General features: G+C 46.3%; 1 protein-coding gene across 4 annotated transcripts in view; it reads left to right on the forward strand.

Annotated features, from left to right (window-relative positions):
• COBL (cordon-bleu WH2 repeat protein) overlaps positions 1-22077 on the forward strand; it is a 294854-nt gene that overhangs the window by 145551 nt on the left and 127226 nt on the right. For all 4 annotated transcript variants that reach the window (XM_044946393.2, XM_044946394.2, XM_044946395.2 and 1 more), the window contains exon 7: positions 18435-18617. In XM_044946393.2, the coding sequence (XP_044802328.2) occupies positions 18435-18617 (183 nt within the window). The remainder of the gene's footprint in view (positions 1-18434; positions 18618-22077) is intronic.

Raw genomic sequence — 22077 nt, forward strand, 5'->3', positions numbered from 1 at the left:
GGAGACGAGAAGTTAGGGTGCATGATTAGAGATTAGAAGTTACAGACTATATGTGTATCTATTTGCTGTCAGATAATTCTTGGAAATCATACTCTGGATGTTGCAAGTTCAGCAGGACCAATGAGTCTGGTGAGTTGAGAGAGGTTCAGTCTAGAGCCTTGTTCCAGAGCAGAATAAAGCTGTAGAGCCATTTCCAAACTGAATGTGGAGGCAGATGATGGCCAGGGGTCAAGAAAATCTGAAAGGCTGGCTGTGGTCATTCCCATAGAGGGGTGTGGTCTGTTCCAGACTGGGGCATAGCACACTGGTCCTTACTTGTTCTGCACACAGTCACCTTCTCAGATGTTTGACCTAAGGCTACTATTTAAAACTGTAGGGGATCCAACAAAAAAAAGTTCAGGACCAGCTAGCTTCACTGGGAAATTCTATCAAACATTCAGAGAATTATACCACTCTTTCTCAAATTGTTCCAAAAAGCACAAAAAGGAAGGAACCCTTCCAAACTCATTGTATGAGGCTAACATTACCCTGACACCAAATTCAGAAAGGGACACCACAAGAAAATAAAATTATAGACCAGCATCCCTGATTAATGTAGATGTAAAAAAATTCTCAACAAAGTATTAGCAAACCAAATACCACAATCCATCAAAATGACCATACACAATGATCACCTGGGATTATTCCAGGGATGCAAGGATAGTTCAGCATCAGCAGATCAATTAATGTGACATACCACAGTAACAAATTGAAGGAAAAAAATTATACAGTCATCTTAACAGAGTCAAAGAAAGGCATTTGACAAAATTCAGCATCCATTTATGATAAAAACTCTCAACATAGTTGGTATAGTGGGAATGTACCTCAGTATAAAAAAGGTCATCTATGACATGCCCACAGATAACATCAAACTCAAGGCTAAAACTAAGAACTTTATTCTAAGATCAGGAACAAGACAAAGATGCTCCCCTCACCACTTTTAATCAAAATATTATTGAAAGTCTTAGATCAATTTGGCAAGAAAAAGAAATAAAAACCACCCAAATAGGAAAAGAAGAAGTAAAACCATCACTATTTGCAAATGATGTGATACCAAATATAGAACACTGTAGAGACTCCATCAAAAAAAAAAAAAAACTGTTAGAACTAATAAATGAATTCAGTAAAATTGCAGGATTACAAACTCAATATATAGAAATCTGTTGCATTTCTATATACTAATAGCAAACTATCAGGAAGAGAAGCTAAGAAAACCCATTTACAATTGCATGTTGAAGAATAAAATATATAGACATATATTTAAACCAAGGATGTGAAAAGCCTGTACACTGAAAATTATCAGGCATTGCTGAGAGAAATGGAAGAAGACATAATAAATGGAAAGATGTCCCATGCTCATGGATTGGAACAATTAATATTTATATCCTTATTATCCAAAGCAATTGACAGATTTATTGCAATCTTTATCAAAATTCCATGGCATTTTTCATAGAAATGGATAAAGCAATCCTAAAATTTATAAATAGCCACAAAAGACCCTAAATAGTCAAAGCAGTCCTGAGAAAGAAAAATAAAGCTGAAAACTCTGTGATTTTAAACTGTACTACAAAGCTATGGTAATCAAAATATTATAGCATTGGCATAAAAACAGACAGATCAATGGAATAGAGCAGAGCCCAGAAATAAACCCACACATATATGGTCAATTAATTTATGACAAAGCCATAAAAAATATATAGAAAGAACAGTGCCTTCAATAAATGGTGTTGGGAAAACTAGATAGACAAGCAAAAGAATGAAACTGGGCCACTATATTACATTGTAAATAAAAATGAACTAAAAATGGATTAAAGACTTGAATGTAAGACCTGAAACCATGAAACTCCTAGAAGAGAAATAGGTGGTAAGCTCCTTGACATCAGTTTCGGTGATCATTTTTTGGATTTGACACCAAAAGTTTAGGTGACAAAAGCAAAAATGAATAAGTGGGATTGTCTCAAACTATGGGTTTCTCTGGTGGCTTAGCAGTAAAAAGCCTACCTGCAATACAGGAGACACAGGAAACACAGCTTTGATCCCTGGGTCAGAAAGATCCCGTAGAGCAGGGCATGGCAACTCACTCCAGTAGTCTTGCTGAGAAAGGCCCATGGACAGAGGAGCGGGTACACTGCGGTCCACGGCGTCACAAAAGAGTTGGACACAGCTAAAGTCACAGAGCACACATGCACAAATCAAACTATAAAGCTTCTGTAAAACAAAGGGAAACATCAACAAAATGAAAAGGAATCCAGCTGAATGAGAAAAATGTTGCAAATTATATATTCAATAATGGGTTAATATCTAAAATATATAAAGAACTCATACAACTAGATAGCAAAAAGACACCTAACACTTCTATTAAAAATTAGGCACAGGATCTGAGTAGGTATTTCGCCAAAGAAGACATAGAAATGGCCAACAGACACAAGGAAAGATGCTCTACGTCACTAATCCTCAGAGAAATGCAAACAGAACCACAATGAGTATCATGTCCTACCTGATAGGATGGCTCTTTCCAAGAAAATAAAAGATAACAAGTGCTGGTGAGCATGTGGGGAAATGGGAGCCCTGTGCACTGTTGGTAGGAATGTAAATCAGTGCAGCCGCTATGAAGAATAGTATGGAGGTTCCTCAAAAAATGAAAAGTGAAACTACCATATCACCCAGTAATTCCACTGCTGCTGCTGCTGCTGCTGAGTCGCTTCAGTCGTGTCCGACTCTGTGCGACCCCATAGACGGCAGCCCACCAGGCTCCTCCATCCCTGGGATTCTCCAGGCAAGAACACTGGAGTGGGTTGCCATTTCCTTCTCCAATGCGTGAAAGTGAAAAGTGAAAGTGAAGTCCCTCAGTTGTGTCTGACTCCTAGCGACCCCATGGACTGCAGCCTACCAGGCTCCCCCGTCCCTGGGATTTTCCAGGCAAGAGTACTGGAGTGGGGTGCCATTGCCTTCTCTGAGTAATTCCACTTCTGAATATTTACCCAAAGAAAACAAAAATACTAACTTGAAAAGATATGTATGCTTCCATGTGTATTGCTTATAATAGCCAAAATATGGAGATAACCTAAGTATCCATCGATGAATAAGTGGATATGATGTGGCACACGTATTGAATGGAACATTATGCAACCATAAAAAAGAATGAAATCTTGCCATTTGCAACAACATGGATGATGAACCTTGAGGGTGTTATGCTAAGTGACATGTCAGACAAAAAAGACAAACACCATATGATCTCCCTTATAGGTGGAATCTAAATAAATAAACATACAAATGAGCTCATAGATGCAGAAATTGGATTGTGATTCCCAGAGGCATGGGGGAGGGGAGGGGACAGAATAGGTGGAGGGAGTCAAAAAGTATAAACTAACAGCTATAAAAGGTATAAAATAAATCTGTCCTGGAGACATCATGTACCGGCCTGGTAACTGTAGTTAATAAGGCTGTATTGTGTATTTTAAAGTTGCTAAGAGGGAAGCTCTTAAAAGTTCGTATCACAAGAAAAACATTCTGTAACTGAGTGTGGTGACAGATGCTAACTAGATTTAATATGATCGTCTCGCTATGTCTACACATAGTGGATCAGTTAAAAAGTAAATAAAATGGTAGTGCATTTCCCCCTCAGTCTGCCCGAATTCAGGGCTTCCACTGCAGAGTGTCCATGGCACACAAACTCTTTTGACATCTGCCACCAAATGATAAGGGTAGGCTGCGGAGCTATAACAATAAGTTCCCTAGATTCGGAAACTTAGATCAGAAGTTCTTGATTCTGACCATAGCCCTTCCCGGACTGGAACTGTCCAGGGATGGAAGCACTAACCTTAGTGCTTGGTTAGAAGAATCCAGATGACCACTCTCATCTTTCTGTCCATCCATTAAAAGGAATGATTGTGAACACAGGTTTCTACTGGCCAGTCTGCAGGTTGCTTGGACATCACGTCCACTCACATTTCATCAGTGAGAATGTAATGACAGAGTCTCAGATAGCAGCAGAGAGCCGGGGAAGTTGGTCTTGATGGGTGACTGTGTGACGGCACTCGACTTGAAATCAAAGAAGGGAGGCTGATGTTTACTGTAAGCTGGTGGTCCCCAGTGTCAACCCCTGAAGTGGGACCAAGAGTCTGACCTTCCTCCTGTGACTGCCTCGTTGTCTGCTTCTTTTCTTCATGGGAGGAAGGGAATGGCTCTCAGCAAATGATCTGAGTTAAAATTAATGCACTGTTTGCAGCCATTTAACTCATTTCCTTTGTAAGAGAATATAAGCGTCTATTGGGCTTCCCAGGTGGTGCTAATGGTAAAAAAAAAAAATTCACCGGGCAATGCAGGAGACATAAGAGATGCAGGTTCGATCCCTGGGTCAGGAAGAGCCCATGGAGAAGGAAATGGAAACCCATTCCAGTATTCTTGCCTAGGAAATCCCATAGACAGAGGAGTCTGGCAGGCTGCAATCCCAGGGTTGCAAAGAGTTGGACACGACTGAAGCAACTTAGCTTGCATGCACACATAAGCTTCTGTGTGGGACTTCAGGCAACTGAACACGCTGTAAACCAAAAACAGAAGCAACAGGAGAACCTCAGCAATTTCAATTTAGTGACATTTTGTGTCCATTTTTAATTAATAGTATTTCAGTAATGAAATTACTAAAGTTAATTATATTTCAGTAATAAGATGTAAGTATTAATACATGATGCTGGGAGGGATTGGGGGCAGGAGGAGAAGGGGACGACAGAGGATGAGATGGCTGAATGGCATCACTGACTCGATGGACGTGAGTCTCAGTGAAGTCCGGGAGTTGGTGATGGACAGGGAGGCCTGGCATGCTGCGATTCATGGGGTTGCAAAGAGTCGGACATGACTGAGCGACTGAACTGAACTGAACTGAATTAATACATGAATTTTTGATTAAATTTCTGATTTGAATTAGTAAGTGGGAATATTACTGAATATTAATTAAAATTAATTCAGTAATGAAATATTACAATGTAAGTTCATGTAGAGGGATTATATTTACATTTAGCATAATAATGTGGACAATCCTTTTTTGTTATTATTTGAAAATGATTTGCTACATATCTTGTAACTATATATTTAATTATCAGTCATAATATTTGGCAGCAATAAAGCAAATTTAACAGTGCAGTATTATCAAGGAACAGGGTGGATGCATTTGAAACCCTAATTCGTGTTCATTTAGCATGAGCCATGTGCAAGTAAAAGGCACCCTCCATCTACGATATGGGCTTCTCACCAGAGGGTGAAGAACTTAGTCCCCATGAGAGCCAGGACCCAGCCAAGAGGACAGAACTGGGCCCGGGGTCAACTCCACCGACGCTGGAGTTTAACTTTACAAAACAAAGTAATGGTAGCTCCCTGGCAGGCGGGTGGTGGTCCTCAGCTAGTTGTGCGCCTGAGGGTCTTGGTTCCTGAAAACAGGCCTGTGGTCTGGTTTGGCCCATCACTGAGGATCCCTGAGCCGGGCTGAGTTAGAGGATGCCTGTGCTGGAGCAGCCGGAGCATCCGCATCTCAGACCCAAGAAACAGAAATGCCACAGAGACCCTTACAGACCAGCCAGCAAGGGCAAGAGGAGGTGCCGTTTCCAGGCACACTTGTACTGCTGATTGATTTGTGTGCGAGACTGCTTTTGATTTTGCAGTGATGTCTGCCTTTACCAGCTCTTCCTTAGCAACAGAAAGTGTAGATAAAAACACCCTGTGAAAACACTCATGGCAATGGATTCCCCTAAAAGAAGGGCCTGCTGCTGCTAAGTCACTTCAGTTGTGTCCAACTCTGTGCGACCCCATAGACGGCAGCCCACCAGGCTCCTCCATCCCTGGGATTCTCCAGGCAAGAACACTGGTGTGGGTTGCCATTTCCTTCTCCAATTTATGAAAGTGAAAAGTGACAGTGAAGTCGCTCAGTCATGTCCAACTCTTTGCGACCCCATGGACTGCAGCCCACCAGGCTCCTCCGTCCATGGGATTTTCCAGGCAAGAGTACTGGAGTGGGGTGCCATGGCCTTCTCCAAAGAAGGGGCTACCTGGGCCCTTAGAAAATATTAATTGCTAGTTTATTCCAAGTTATTTGTCTATAAACATGCAGACAGCCCCACAAACATGGACGTTGAGGTGACTGGTGTTCGGGCTTTCCCAGGCCCTGGGGGTGGGGGGAAGAGTGAGGCACGGCCCCGGCTCAAGGATGGGCACTGAATGTCGCTGTCATGAAAGGGGTGGGATTCGGTGCTTAACAGCAAGCTACACATACAAGGATTTTTCCTGCAAGGCCAAGTGATTGTTCTTTATTTGACTTACAATTAATAAGATAACACTGTTCTTCGCTTCCCATGTGGTGCTAGTGATAAAGCACCCACCTGCCAATACAGGAGAGGTGAGAGATGCAGTTTCAGTCCCTGGGTGGGGAAGATCCCCTGGAGGAGGGCACAGCAACCCTTGCTGGGAGAATCCCATGGATGGAGAACCTGGTGGGCTACTGTCCGTGGGGTCACAGATAGTTGGACACGACTAAAGTGGCTTAGCACTCAGGCACCTGTTCTTCAGTTCTCACCTTAAATCAGGATTAAACAAGGACCCTTTGTCTGCTTGGGGTCCTTGTCACTCATGTCTGGGTGAAAGGTTGCCATTCCAACCCTAAGATCCTGTAAAGTTGTAGTGGAAAAAATAGAGCAGTTTCTCCAAAAAGTCAGAAGAAGACATGTAACCCTTTGAATTGTGGCGTTTGCGTCTCTGTCCAGCCTTGAGCAGCCACAGGTGGCTCTCGTCTGGATGGTGATGACACCAACCAGAACTGTCTTCTGAAGGTGGCCGGGTGGTTCTCTCACCCTAACGTCATCATCTGAGCGGAAAGGCTGCTGAGGGTGTCTTCTTCCTCTCGGAGGATGGACGTCTCTCCTGTCCTCTGTCATGTCTCCAGGAAATGTGAACATTATGCTGAGGACAATCAAAACATAAAAAGAAGAATGTTACCATTTATAAAGAATTATAATGATCTGTGTCAACTCTGTGTATCAGGGGTATTTCCTGGAATTCCATCTCCAGGCTTCTGGGGTTGGTCACCGATGCAAGGAGAGACTTGCAGTGTGTGTGTCCTGTTTCTGGTTGACCAGAAGGCTGGTTTATCCAGCTGATGCATCACTGGGTATATGGGCTACCTGGCTGATGCCCAAGCCAAGGTGTGACCCTTCTCCTGCATCTCAGCAGAGCTGGGCTCCCACTCTGTTTTTCCAAGCCTGTGCCTTCTGTGAAAGCAATAAGTACAGCGTTTCATGTGTGGTTGTGTGTGTGAGTGTGTGTTTGTGCAGCTATGCACAGCATGCATGAACATGTACAGAAGTACCTCCCTAGAGACTGACAACTGCCAGCATCTTAAATAGAAAGAAATGTGACAAGGCCTAAAGATTATGATGGCTTTTGTATCTGTGTCCCCGACATTCTGGGGGAAATAGTGAAATAAATTTGTCAGTGACTCAGATCTGTGAACTAGCAAATTCACCAAACACCATAGAAACAAGAAAAAACGTGTTGATTCACTCATTTCATAAAATGGACCAGCCAGTTTAAAAATTGCTCATGAAGCAGGAGAGAAAATGTAGCCCAATTGTGGACAGGGGTTACATGTGGAGTGAGGTTCATATACAAACACAGGACTCCTGAAGGACGTGCCGTCTGGGGAGGAGCCAGCGACCTGGACTCAGCTGCCCGTGACCCTGAAGAGCAGATGGTGCAGGGAGCTGCCTGGGACTGATGTTTGAGGGGAGGATAGTCCCCACCATGGTGTTCAGAACCCAGGCACGTGCGACCTTGCTGACAGCGACCTCACCATTAGAGAAGCGACAGGCCCTGGCCGCTCACCCTGCCTCACAGAGGGTGGGGGAGGACCCCGGCCCTCAGGCTCAGGCGCAGTGTGCGGGCTGTGGGGGCAGGTGGGCGCCGGCTCGGTAAAGCAGGCTACAGCCTGCACTTCTGATAGTGGGCCTGGCACAAGGGGAGTGAGGCTTGTCTCAGAGACTTGGAAAAGAGCCCAGAAATAGAGGCTGAGGAGTCTGCATTAAAGTCAGAAATGAGGGCTTGAGTATTTTCATGAGAAGAGATTTTTATTATATATATTATTGTATTATATGTCCTATAATATATTATGTGTGTGCATGCTAAGTCACTTCAGTCATGTCCAACTCTTTGTGACCCTATGGACTGTAGCCCACCAGGCTCCTCTGTCCATGGGATTCTCCAGGCAAGAATACTAGAGTGGGTTGCCATGCCCTCCTCCAGAGAATCTTCCTGACCCAGGGATCAAACCCATGTCTCTTACATCTCCTATATTGGCAGGCAGGTTCTTTATATATTATATATGTTATATTCTATTATTTATGTATTATATATGTAATGTTATATATTATTTAATTATATATTATTTGTATATCATATAATATAGTATAGTACATTGATATAATAAGTATAATTATTATAAATAGTAATATATAATATATAGTGAAAAGTGAAAGTGTTAGTCACTCAGTCATATCCAACTCTTTGCGACCCTATGGTCTATAGCCTGACAGGCTCCTCTGTCCCTGGGATTCTGCAGGCAAGAATGCTGGAGTGGGTTGCCATTCCCTTCTCTAGGAGATCTTCCTGACCCAGGGATCGAACCTGGGTCTCCTGCATTGCAGACAGATTCTTTACTGTCTTGAGCCACCAGGGGATTTCCAAGGTAATAGTATATTTAAATTATATATATATATATTATATCTGTGTGTGCATATGTGTACATGTTTTCTCACACATGCACACATACCCAGATGCCCTGAAAAGCGGGTGGGGTGCTGTTGGGTAGAGGCCACTGCAGTGCCAGGTCCCTGAAGGATGGGGCCCTGTGGGCAGCCACCTCGGAGCCACCTCTGCTGGCTCTCTCACTCACCCGTTGGCCTCCGCAGGCTGTTCCTAGGGGCTTACTTGGGGAGCAGACCCCAGGCAGCTGTGGGTCAGAACCAGAAAGCCTGGTTCGAGGGAAACAGAGCTCCTGGGGAGTATGCTGTGCAGAGCAGGGGCATTGGGGGGTGCCTGAGAGGAGAGGCTGGGCAGAGCCTCCCGGGTGTCGGCATCGTCTCTGTCTCAGAAGCCACTGTGTCTGGGAGAGAAGACGGATGGCAGTGGGGCTCCTGTGGGCAGGTCAGGCGGGTACCCCAGCTTGGGAAGAGCACCCACACTTTTGCTTCAGGCTGGTGGAGTAGCCCCTTAGAATCCAGTTGGTGAAACAGATGCTGACAGGTGCCCACTGGGGGTCTGAGTTCTGAGAGAAGAAAAGGGGAAAGCGGTAACTCTCTTCCTTTCCTCTGGGGCCCCCATTGCTCCAGCTGTGCCCTGTCCACCTGCCCCACGTGACCTGGGTAGTGAGAGGCGGCCAAGCCTGCCAGCCTGTAAACCCCGAGGTAAGATGGTCCCAGGGACTACCTCAGGCTGCTGTCCAGAGGGACAGACTTCCCTCCCCTTCTGAGTACCTCCTGCTGTCAGGCCTGCATGGACATCCCTGGCCTGGACGATGGCCTGCTTGGCTGGTTTACTAGACAGACACCCCCGCTAGCTCCCCACATGGCACCCGGAAAGAGAACTGCCCTGCATGTCTCCTGGAATGACGAACAGCAGCAGGTAGATCCGCTTCCCAGTTTCCAGATGGGTTGTAGCGACCGTGTTCTGCAACTGCTGTAGTATCTGCTTTTCCTCCTGGCTTGCTCACCTTGCGGTGAAAGGATTGGACAGAACCCCTCAAATCTCCTTTGACGTTTCCTCTCTGTTCCCTGCCTGGGATGAGGAAACCAGCATCCGATCTGAAGTCCCCTCTTCTAACCCTCCTCTCTCCTGGGCCTCTGGGCTGTTGCCACCTCCTGCAGCTCCCCTTCAGTCACCTTTCTCCTTCTCGTTTTTATTTCCGACGGGAATTAATGTCTTCAAGGGAGAGTACAGAGTGGGTGTGGGTCAGGAGAACTGCAGAAGCTTGTCCCTACAGGTCAGGTGCACAGACAAGGGCAGGGCACCCAGGCTGCAAGAGAAGGTCACAGCGGCCTGACGGAACCTGCAGAGCTTTACAGGTGGGCATCACAGGCGGCCTGACGGAACCTGCAGAGCTTTACAGGTGGACGTCACAGGCGGCCTGACGGAACCTGCAGAGCTTTACAGGTGGACGTCACAGGCGGCCTGACGGAACCTGCAGAGCTTTACAGGTGGACGTCACAGGCGGCCTGATGGAACCTGCAGAGCTTTACAGGTGGACATCACAGGCAACCTGACGGAACCTGCAGAGCTTTACAGGTGGACGTTACAGGTGATCCTGTAACGTGTGTGGCCTGAGGCCCTGTCTCCACGGCTGGCACCCACTGGATCAGCTGTGTCTTCTGCAGGCAGTGGAGCCCCAGAGAGGGATCAGGGGTGGGTCACTGGTGCTTTGTTAATTAATAGTAAAGCTCCGGAATTTATGATTGATCTCCTTAAATCAGATGGAAGCTATTCGAGGTTCCCCTGGAAATGGCATTCACTTCCTGAGATGCTTTTCCGAGGGTAAGTCTGAGGGGCAGAAATCATGTATAGTTGTTCCCAGTGGAGGTTTGTCACACGTGGGAACCCCCACCATCCTTGGACTAGAGACCAGGAAAAATGTCCCGGGCTTATGCTCTAAGGCTCTGTCCTGAGAGAAAAGGAAAAACGAGCCACCTCTGCCCTGGGCAGTGTGTGTGATGGTTCCGGGGAGGGCTGTCCAGCAGTGGCTCCTAATCTTGCCTTCCAAAGCAGACGCCTAAGGGCCAGCGAGCCCGTGAAAGGATGCCCGGGGTCCTGATGAGCTACAAAAATGCAAACCCAAACCAGAGTGAGGCACCGCTTCACGTCAAGAAGATGGCTATAATTTTTTATAAAAGGAAAATAACAGATAGCAAGTGTTGGCAAGGATATGGAAGAATTGGAACCCCCTTTTACTAATAGTGGAAAAGAATATAAAACAGTGGAGCTGCCGGGGAGCACGAAGTGTAGACACAGCACGTCTGCTCCGAGGGACCCACCAGAGTCGAGGACAGAGCTTCAAGCCAACACTGGGACACAGCTGTTCACAGTGGCTCAAGTCCCCAAAGTCAAAAACAAGCCTTGTGTCCATCCTCAGGTGAATGGGTTGAATAGAATATGCACTCTCTGTGCGAAGGAGGATTATCCACCCATGATGAGAAAGGATGCTCTGACCCAGGCTGAGACCAAAGGAAGCTTGAAATCTTCACACCGAGTGAAAGAAGTCAGACCTGGAAACCACGTGTTGTTTGACTCCATTCATGTGAAGCAGCCACGGAAGTCCACTGAGGGTCAGAAAGCAACCAGGTGGTCGCCAACGGGCTGGGGAGATGGATGGGCAGTGGCTACTGAATGGACCAGGGTGTCCTTTTAGACGGATGAGCAGTTCTGGAATTGGATGGTGGTGTCTGGGCACCATCTGGAATGTACTTCATGCTTCTGAACTGCACATTTTAAAGTGGTTAAAATGATAACTCTTATGTTATACATATTTTGACACTTAAAAAAAAAATCAAATACCTACTCCCATCCCAGAGTGTATGCTGAAATTGATCTGGGGTGTGGCTGGCATCTCCAATCTAAAGCTCCAGGGGTTGGGATCCCAGTGTGCAGCCAAGTTTCAGAACCTGTTTCCCACCAGCCTGTCTGGCTTCACACTGTCTGGATGTGATTCTGGAGGATCCGCTCTCTCTGCTTCAGTTTCTTTTCCTGTGAAAGGGGGTTATGTGATAACCAACCTGGCGGAACGGTCCCGTGATCAGATGGGTTGGTGTGTGGGAGCTGAATGACCCCACTCATCCCTGCTGTTTCTGCTCCAGTCTGGGGTGGGGTCCCTTCCTTCCCCCGCAGCCCTGATTCTCTCCACTCTCAGCCAGCGTCTGCTCAGACTCGCTTCTGGAAGGGAGACCACCCTTCTCTGTTTGCCCAGGAAAGTCTGCAAAATGCTGTTGCCCTGTGTTCTTTCTAACTAGACTTTTTCCTTGGACCCTTGCATAAGGGCCCCATCTTCAGTGGTGAATTTTGGGGTCAATCTTCTACAGAGTGAAGCCTATGGTTAGCAAAGGATGAGGGATGTCTTTGCAGGTGAGAGGGGGGCCTTTGGACAGTGCCCTGAAGAACTGGTCTCCTCAGCCAACAAACGACTGAATCATACCCACACTTCCTGCTTCTTTAAAAAACGAAAACCCTACTAGTTTACTTGAAGATAAATTTGCTAGAAAAGACATTTTATCAACTTGACTTCCTCCATCTAACGACTCAGTTATCTGCAGTTACAGAGCAGCCTTCCTGATTTGATAGGAGTGTTAGAAATCGTCTGGTTGCTTACAGGGAGAATCTTTCTCATTTTATTGAATAGTTTTGTTTCTATATGGAGAAGAGGCGTCTTTTTCCGTCAGCCCTAAGACCCAGCCAATACCAACCAGCTGCCAGATCCAGCCTGCGGTATTCAAGAAACACACATGAGCCACTTGACATGCGAGGCTTGATGTCCTTTGGAGAAATCCATTGATCTCAATACCGTTATTCATTTATCTCCACTGTGACCATGTAGGCAATCTTACTCCTGGTGAGTTTTAGTAAACAGAACTCACAGGTCAGCATTCAAAGTCTGCTACCTTGTAAATTGTAAGAAACTTCACACATTTGAAAGGGAAACCTTTATTATTAAGGTTTTATGGTTCATATGAATTAGAATCATCACTCCCACCTGCCAAAATTGTGCTTGGGTTTGCATCCATTGAAATCTCACATAGACCCACAGCAAGCCATCACACGTACGCGCACGCGCACGCGCGCGCACACACACACACACACACACCCTGTTGTGCGGGTCTGGGTGTTTCCCTCAGGTCTCTGCCCGCCTCGTCCCCATGAGCCTAGCACTGAGTTACGCTCACCTCTCTCCACTCAGCATCACACCACCTCACCCAGGGTTCCTCCTCCACACCCGCTGTGGAGCCTCCACACTGACCTGGGGTCCCAGCGTGCCCACCACCTTCCTGCGGCCAGGCACCTCTGACTTATACCAAGGCTGGTTTCCTTCTCATTCACAAGCTTTTCACAACTTTCTGGCTCTCTAAAATGGTCTTGGTGAAGGTGGTCAACTATAAGTAGTCAATGTATTCCAAGCATCCCCCGTGTTTGCTAAAAAGTTTTCAGGCTCAGAGTTCCAGAGTATTCAGTGTCTTCCCTGAGTTTAGTTGGAAGGCAGACACTACCAGCTGAATGTTTTGGGCATGTTGTAAGGAAAAATCCAACCAATAGAGGAAAGATCTCTGAAATTGTTCTGAAGCTTGAAACTGTCAGAGAGCTTCCATGACACAGTATTTTGTTGGCCAAATAGCTTATACAACTTATCTTCTAAAGCAATGCCATTTTTCAGGCATTCCCAGGAAGAACATGGCCCTAAAGAATGGCTATTTCCCACTCACATCACACGGTAGAAACTAGATTCCTAAGTTCTATGTCTCTGCCCATCACGAGGATTCATTCTCACGAAGCTGATGGGTTTCAGCCTCTTTGTTTGCCCTTTGCTCTGAACTGATGCCAGATTTCCAGGGCACAGGAAGACAGGGTACCCCCTGGCAGAGGGATTCAGCCAAGGGTGTGTCCTTCAGGAAGGCTGTGCTCTGAGGATAAGGAAAAGCAAGCAGAGCATCCAGGGCAGTGCTGGCAGCCGTGGGTGGGGAGCAGTGTTCCCTGCCTTCACATCAGAGGAGCTCTGATAGATCCGGGCTGCCCTGTGAGTGTGGGCAGGAGAGCGAGGTCCACCACCTATCAGGCTCTGTCATGTGGCCCTGCCTTACATCCCTGCCAAAACCTGTATCCGAAGAAAGGATGATGTGGTAACAGGTCTGACTAACTTCTCTCCCACTGAATTTTTTGTTAAAGAGAGAACGAAACAAGGAAGGAAGGAGGGAAGGAAGAGAGAAAGGAAAAAGAAAGAGAGAAAAGCAAAGCTATTGAAATCCTTTCAAAAGGGGGCAGCATGGTGAACGGAGAGGAGGGATGCAGGATGCTTGGAACTGACCAGTTGAATCCCATTCCCCAGGAGCTCAGGCATCCTGAGGAGTTCAATTCATTTCCTTGGGCCTCAGCTTTTCTCCCCATTTAAACTCTAAAACCATGCCATCCTAAGAATATCTGGTCTAATTTAGAAGTATGTGATGCTGATAAGATCGTCGATGGCTATTTCAGATTGTACTTACTATAGCCAAAATATTTTCCTCAATATTTAGGTCAAAACCTCTATCTGAATGCCTCACCAATCATGTCAAAAGGTCTACTTTATCATGTGCTTTGAGAAGGTAGGCGCCAGTGAGAAAACAGAATGTCGTTTGGGCAGTTTGGTCAGTCTTGAGGATCACTGATTTTATTCTCTGTTTGCGAGGTCAACATAATGAGCCATCTTAACAATGAGACCTCTTATGGGCCCTGTCAGTAGGGTTTGCTTTATTCCCGTTTTCATTATCCATTGCTCTTTCTTAATGATTTATTGGGCTTCTGTCACAGGAGGAAAAAACTAAGAAAATCTGATGTGACTATGAAAGCCAGAACCTGTGAATTTTTCTGCCAACCTTTGTAGGAAGGTATGACTCACTCCCCTATGAGAAAAGGATTTGATATTTTTTTTTTTTAATGCTATTGAACAGTTTGGACAAGAGCAGGAAATGAGATCCCTCCTGCAGGCAAGCCGTGGTCTGTTCCCCGTGAAACTTGGCCACTGCACAGCAGGAGAAAACCCAACTGGAACAGGAGGCGTGGACCAGGCTGTCTAGACCCCAGGCTACATGGGCCACAGTGCGGTTTACCATCTTATTTTACACTGATATGAATTAGCCTCCCAAACGACATCCAATACTTAGCAATGTTTCTATCCAAATTATTCTGTGGATTTTTTTTTCTTTATTGTGTGCGCAAATTCCAGGAGTGGGGAAAGAAGGAAACCACAAATATCCTCTGGGCAGCCAAGATGTTTTGGCCGCCCCTGGATTGAAAGTTGAGAAGCATTGCTGTGGTGGACCGAGAACTAGGGGACACCGACCCTGGGGGTGTGAAGGGTGGGCTGGGAGGGAGGGAGCTGTGTGTGCTCTGTAGAACAGAGTTGGCTAAAAGACCTGTTGTGTCAGAACTCAGCTCTGTTCCAGAGACATGGACACTGTGAAGCCCGTCAGTGACAGGTGTCAGGACTGGAGACAGCCAGGATCGGTGGCCCTGGGCTCCAACTTTCTGCTGTCAAGGCCATCTCTCTGTGGCCCTGATGAGATCATTCTTACCAAAATACTTATCAAAGGGGGGAAACCACATATATGGGACACATCTAATGTGATAGAAACACGCTGGGTGCTGGCAGCAATTTTGAAGTGAGTGGAGGGTCCCTCGTTTTAAAGATGGAGCCGTTCCTGCCTGTGTGTGCAGGGTGGGCGCTGAGGCAGCCCCCCCCCCACTTCAGGAAAGAGTTGACAGACTCAGAAGTCCCAGTGCTCTAAGGGCAGCAGGGGTATAGAGGAAGAGCCTGAAATAGATATAAAATAGATGCACTGTGAAGTGCTTTTAACAGAGTGTCTGCACAGAGCCGGGAACATGCTCGGGGCACCGAAGGGACCGAAGTGAGTTCAAAGAGGTGCTGAGGCTTCTGCCAGGCAGGCGTAGTTGTGGTGGGGACTGAGGCAAGGACTGGGAGTGCCAGTGTAGACAGGGAAGAGGGAAGAAAAGCAATTAGGGTCAGGAATGCAAGGCGCCCTGTCACAAAGTCCATGTTTAAGGGATGCCAATGGGTCTGGGCATGCTCCAGAGATGCAGGCAGTGGGTAGGGTTCTCTGCTGTGCTTCACAGGCCTTAACAAACCTCCACAGCGCGAGTTTGTATCCTCTCGAATGGGGTGGGGGGCATGCGAGCAAGCCAGCCCCCCTCCAGTGGGGGCATGCGAGCGAGCCAGCCGCTCAGTGTAATGCATGTCCAGCTCCAGACTTGGGTCAGCCTAGCCCTTGCTCTGGTTTGCTTCATTTATCATCCAGACCCGGCATTGTTGAGTGCACTTAAGTTCTTTTGTCTTTTTCTGTGTTCACAGTTGCAATGGAGGTACGTGTAAGGTAGATGGAAGTATTTAAGAGTTCATTTTGCATTGGCTCATTTGCTTAGTAGGAGATTTCCCTGGTGGCTCAGCGGTAAGGAATCTGCCTGCAGTACAGAAGATGTGGGTTCAGTCCCTGGGTCAAGAAGATCCCCTGGAGAAGGAAATAGCAACTCACTCCAGTATTCTTGCCTGGGAAATCCCATGGAGGAACCTGGCGGTCTACAGTCAATGGGGTCACTAAAAAGTCGGACGTGACTTAGCGACTGCTTAGTACACATCTGACGTCTGCAGAACTTGAGGATTTGGGAGAAACAACTGACATTTTTTCTTTACATTTTTCTGTGGGAGCCTGGGTTTAATTTTCTGGGTGTAGGGTTCTTTCCTGTGGGTCCCTGACCTGTTATGGGGACTCTGCTTTTGATGATCAGTATGTTTGATAGCGTCTTGCAGGAAAGCATGAATTGGCATAAGAAGCAGGGATTCCATTTTCCTATGATGTTAATATTTAAGTACAAGAAAATCTGAGTCTCAAAAATCTTCTCAGGAAACTGAATATTGGTGTAATTGGCAGAACCGAATAGGCTGAGGGCACGTCTTACAGGGCTGCTATTGAGTGGTGAGTTTTCTTTCTATATTTATTTCAAATGTGGTGAGCTGATGGCTCACCCACAAGTTCCTGATGTGAAATGTAAGGGCAGATTTGCCCACCCACTCACGCCTGCTTGTGTGGACTCAAGGGCCCACCAGTTACCAGGAGCTGCTGGGAGTCTGGGACTTGGCTGTGAGTGCAAAAATGGAACGACCACTCTCCTCATGGGACTCACACTGTAATGGGGGAGAAAAAAACCGTACAAATGCATAATGACCGTAACAGCACATACTGGATGCTCACTTTGTGCCTTGAACTCTCTTAAGCCTCTTTCACCTATTGTAACCCATTTCGTTCTCACCATTTCTCTGGGATGGAGGTACTATTATTGACCTCAGTTTTGCAGGAGATAAACTGAGGCAGAGAGAAGTTACGAAACCTCCCCAGGGTCACCCAGCTTATCAGTGGCAAAGTCACAAGTCCAGGCAGTGTGTGCCCCTCATCTGCAGCCTGACCACTCCACTGGCCTTCAGTGTGGACCACGTGGAGCGGAGACGCTGGTTCTGGGTCCCCCTCATCTGTGTACTGACCATTCCACACACTGGCCCTCAGTGTGGACCACGTGGAGTGGAGATGCTGGTTCTGGGTCCCCCTCATCTGCGGCCTGACCATTCCACACACTGGCCCTCAGTGTGGACCGCATGGAGTGGAGACGCTGGTTCTGGGTCCCCTTCATCTGCAGCCTGACCACTCCATGCACTAGCCCTCAGTGTGGACCACGTGGAGTGGAGACGCTGGTTCTGGGGAGGGTCAGGGCAGGACAGAGGCATAGAAGGGTAAGGGATGGGCATCCATTTCGGTTTTAATTTGGAATTAGACTGCTAGTTATCTAAATGCTCTTCCGTGCACCAACACTTGCATTATTCCACTAAATAGAACCTAGGAGGAAAATTTGAAAAAAATACATATATATGCCTTTAGTCTGCTCCCTGGATATAGACATTGCTCCTTGGGAGCAATTAACTAGGGTGTTAGGTTGAATTTGTTTTCAGTTAATTAGGGATCTGTCATGAAGTACTGCATTTGATGGTCACACGAAATATCCAGGGCAGGCTGTTTATACTGCCCTGTCAATTATTTGAAACTTCCCCAAATTAGGAGAAACCTAAGCCCCTTCCAGACAGGGGGTGAGATGCTGCTCCAGACTGCCATGATGGGCTGCTTCTGCGTTCCAGGAGAAACACACCTGTTGATCTGTTCCTTCCCCTTCTCAGCATCTAAGTACTCGGTCTGATGACAGGTCACAAATTTAAGGAGGCAAATTCATCACTGTAGGTGGGTCAAGAGTTTTCCATGATTCTCGCTGGTAAGAATTCCTTGTACAGGTTTAAACAGTCTTGCTGTTTCCTTCACGATTAGCAAAATAAACCTCATACCAGGAACCTGTCCTGTAATGGGGTCTGTGGTCACTTTCCCTGGAGAGTGAAAATAGAAGGGTTTTGCTCTCAAACAAAGGTTTTGTGATTCAAACATTGTTTGTCTGTAAAAACGATGATGGAGAAGCTCTGGTGGGCGTTGGGTGTTCAGTTTTCATCTCTGAGCAGTCAAGCATCCAGAAGCATCTCAGAGTAATGCAGGTTTTCTATTTGTCTCTTCCTCCGACAGGGCTGCTTGACGACCCCGAACTCCCCGTGTGTGAATCCACGTTCTGTTATCCTGGGTCCATCCCTCTCTCTTGGCAACATCTCAGGGGTGTCGGTCAAGTCAGACCTGAAGAAGCGCCGGGCACCCCCTCCTCCAACCCTGCCCCGCGCAGGGCCACCTGTGCAAGACAAGACATCGGAAAAGGTAGGGAGAGGGCATCGCGTGGACCAGCTAAATGAACCTGTGAGTTCTCTGGAAGGTCCCTGTGTACACTGTCATCCTTCAAGCTTGTGGCTCTAGCAACAAGATGGCTCAGGGTGAAAATGTAAGCTTTATTTAGAAGTCTAGGTGAGGTGCTACATTGCTCCAATTAGGGAAGATCAGAAACGATTTTTGTGCCTTCAGTTCTTAAAGGCTTAGACTTGTTGATTAACATTTATCATTAGCTTTGAAATTTAGAGCATGATTGCTTAATGAGAAAATTGCAAGCTCTGTAAGAAATCTGAAGTGTGTTTAAGATAGGGATGACACATAATATTAATGTAATATAGGTGCCCAAATAATCTACATTCACAGCAAAGCTGAGAAGGTGTTTGCATTAGAAATTGGTTTCTACATGACATAACATCTATTTAGGGAGGCCTTGTATCTGTGGAGCCTTCAGAGCAGAGTGACTTTGCTCATGAATCTCCCATGGTGACCAGCAGAGTCTGCATCCTCATAGCTGGCATCTCCCTCTGGGCTTCTTCCTTCATCTGCCTGATGATGTGCCTTGAAACACTATTTGAAATATCAGACCCTCCCTTTCCAGGGGCCAGGACATTATTTGACAAGTTTCCTGGCTTAAAGTGTGACATGGAAAAAGATTATTTGGATGGGGTGTGGGAAGAATGACACCCTGCTGTGGTCAGGATGGACAATGTGCTCTGGGCTCTTCCAGAGTTGAGCTCCCCTGGGCAGCAGCAGGTCTGCTCCACACAGACTCTGAGATACAGGCTGGTCGCAGTATAAAGAGAAGGGCGAGTGATTCCTCATTGAGCTGAGATGGTTCCTGGCATTGCCCCGTGAATGGGGACATTTACATGGAGCCCCTTTAAGCTCAGCTCTCCTCCAGCAGGAGCTGACTGTCTTCATACTTTCCTCCTACTCCGTGGGGTCACTTGGCTGACCCATGCCTGTTCATCTCGTCCTTGGCATCACGCCCTGCTAGTCTTGAGGCCCAGGTTCTTTGGGGCTTATTCATAAACTGACTTTACATAAAATGAATTAGAAACCAGGTCTTTACCTTCCAGAGGGAAAGCGTGACCCCTGTATCGTGGTTAGCAGTCATGTAAGTGGTTCTGTGGCAGTGTCATGACTTTTCACTTCCTTTCCTTCCTGGCCTGGTTACCTGTCTATCTGTGTATCTGTCTGTCTACTCATCAGTCACCTCTCTCAGTCCCTCCAGGGGTGTTCTTTATCCTTGATCTCAGAGATGCCCAGTGCTCACCTACTGGCTTTTCCAGCCACAGCCCTTGAGATTTGTCTGAAAAGCCTGTAACGCAGTGCATTTTAGATGAAGTATTTTGATTTGTGATCAAACTGGGATCCACTGGAGGAGGGAATGGCAAACCATCCCAGTATATTTGCTGTGAGAACTTCATGAGTTGTATAAAAGGCCCAAAGATGAGTCCCCCAGGTGTCCAATATGCTACTGGGGAAGATTGGAGGAGAATTACCAATAGCCCCAGAATGAATGGCTGGGCCAAAGCGGATACTATGCTCAGACATGGAAATGTCTGGTGATGAAAGTAAAATCTGATGCTGCAAAGAACGTATTGCATAGGAACCTGGAATGTTAGGTCCATGAATTAAGGAAAATTGGATGTGGTCAAGCAGCAGATGGTAAGAATAATCATCGCCATTGTAGGAATCAGTGAACTAAAATGAACGGGAATGGGCAAATTTAATTCAGATGACTATTTTATCTACTATTGTGGGCAAGAATCCCATAGAAGAAATAGAGTAGCCCTTATAATCAGCAAAAGAGTCTGAAATACAGTACTTGGGTGCAACATCAAAAATGCCAGAATGATCTCGGTTCGTTTCCAAGGCAAGCCATTCTACACCACAGTAATCCAAGTCTATGCCCCTTGGATGGTGAAGAAGCTGAAGTTTATCAGTTCTATGAAGACCTAGAAGACCTCCTAGAACTAACACCTAAAACAGATGTTCCATTCATCATCAGGGATTGGAATCCAAAAGGAGGAAGTCAAGATATACCTGGAGTAACAGGCAAGTAACAGAACAAAATGAAGCAGGGCAAAGGTTAACTGAATTCTGCCAAGAGGATGCTCTAGTGATAGCAAATACCCCTTTTCAGCAACACAGGAGACGACTTTACACGTGGACATCACCAAATGGCCAATACCAAGATCAAATTCATTATATTCTTTGTACCTGAAGATGGAAAAGCTGTATTGAGTCAGCAAAAACAAGATCTGGGGCCTACCCGGAGCACAGATCATCAGTTTCTCATAGCAAAATTCAGGCTTAAACTAAAGAAAACCGGGAAAAACAATAGGCCAGCCAGGTGTGACTTAAATCCCGTATGAATCCGCAGTAGTGGTAATGAATACATTCAAGGGACAAGATCCAGTTAACAGTGTGCCGAAAGAACTATGGACAAAGGTCTGTAATATTGTACAGAGGGTGGCGAGCAAAACCATCCCGAAGAAAAAGAAAAGCAAGAGTCAAAGTGGCTATCTGAGGGGGCTTTACAAATAGCAGAAGAACAAAGAGAAGTGAAAAGCAAGGAGAGAGGGAGAAGCAGCTCCAGTTAAATGCAAAGTTGCAAAGGTCGCTAGGAGAGACAGGAAGGCCTTCTTCGATGAGCAGTGCTTAATAATAGAAGGAAACAGCAAACGGGGAAAGACTGGAGATCTCTTCAGGAGCATTGCAAACATCATGGAAGCGTTCTGCCCAAAGATGGGCACAATAAAGGATAAAAATGGTAGAGACCTAGTAGATACTGAAGAGATCATGAAGAGATGGAAAGAATACATGGAAGAACTGTATAAAAAAGATCTTAATGAACCGGATTACTATGATAGTGTAGTTATCCCCCAGAGCCAGACATTCTGGAGTGCTAAGTGGGCCTTAAGAAGCACTGCTGTTAATAAATCTAGTGGATGTGATGAAATTCCAGCAGAACTATTCAGATTCCTAAAGGATGATGCCATCAAGGTTTTGCATTCATTATGTCAGTCAATCTGAAAGACCCAGCTGTAGCCACAGGACTGGAAAAGGTCAATCCTCATCCCAATACCCAAGAAGGGTAGTACCAAAGAATGTGCTACCTATCAGACAATTGCACTCATCTCCCATGCTAGTAGGGCTTCCCGTGCTAGTTGGGCCATGCTTAAAATCTCGCATGCTAGGCTTCAGCATTCTGTGAACCAGGAATTGCCAGGTCTCCAAGCTGGGTTTAGAGAAGGAAGAAGAGCTAGAGATCAAATTGAAAACATCTGCTGGATTATAGAGGAAGCAATTCCAGAAAAAAAACAGCAATGCCAACAAAGGCCCATCTAGTCCAGGCTGTGGTTTTTCCAGTGGTCGTGTGTGGATGTGAGAGCTGGGCCATAAAGGAAGCTGAGCGCCAGAGAATTGATGCTTTTGAACTGTG

This window comes from Bubalus bubalis, chromosome 8 (genome assembly GCF_019923935.1).
Source record: "Bubalus bubalis isolate 160015118507 breed Murrah chromosome 8, NDDB_SH_1, whole genome shotgun sequence".
In the NCBI taxonomy this organism is placed as follows: domain Eukaryota; kingdom Metazoa; phylum Chordata; class Mammalia; order Artiodactyla; family Bovidae; genus Bubalus; species Bubalus bubalis.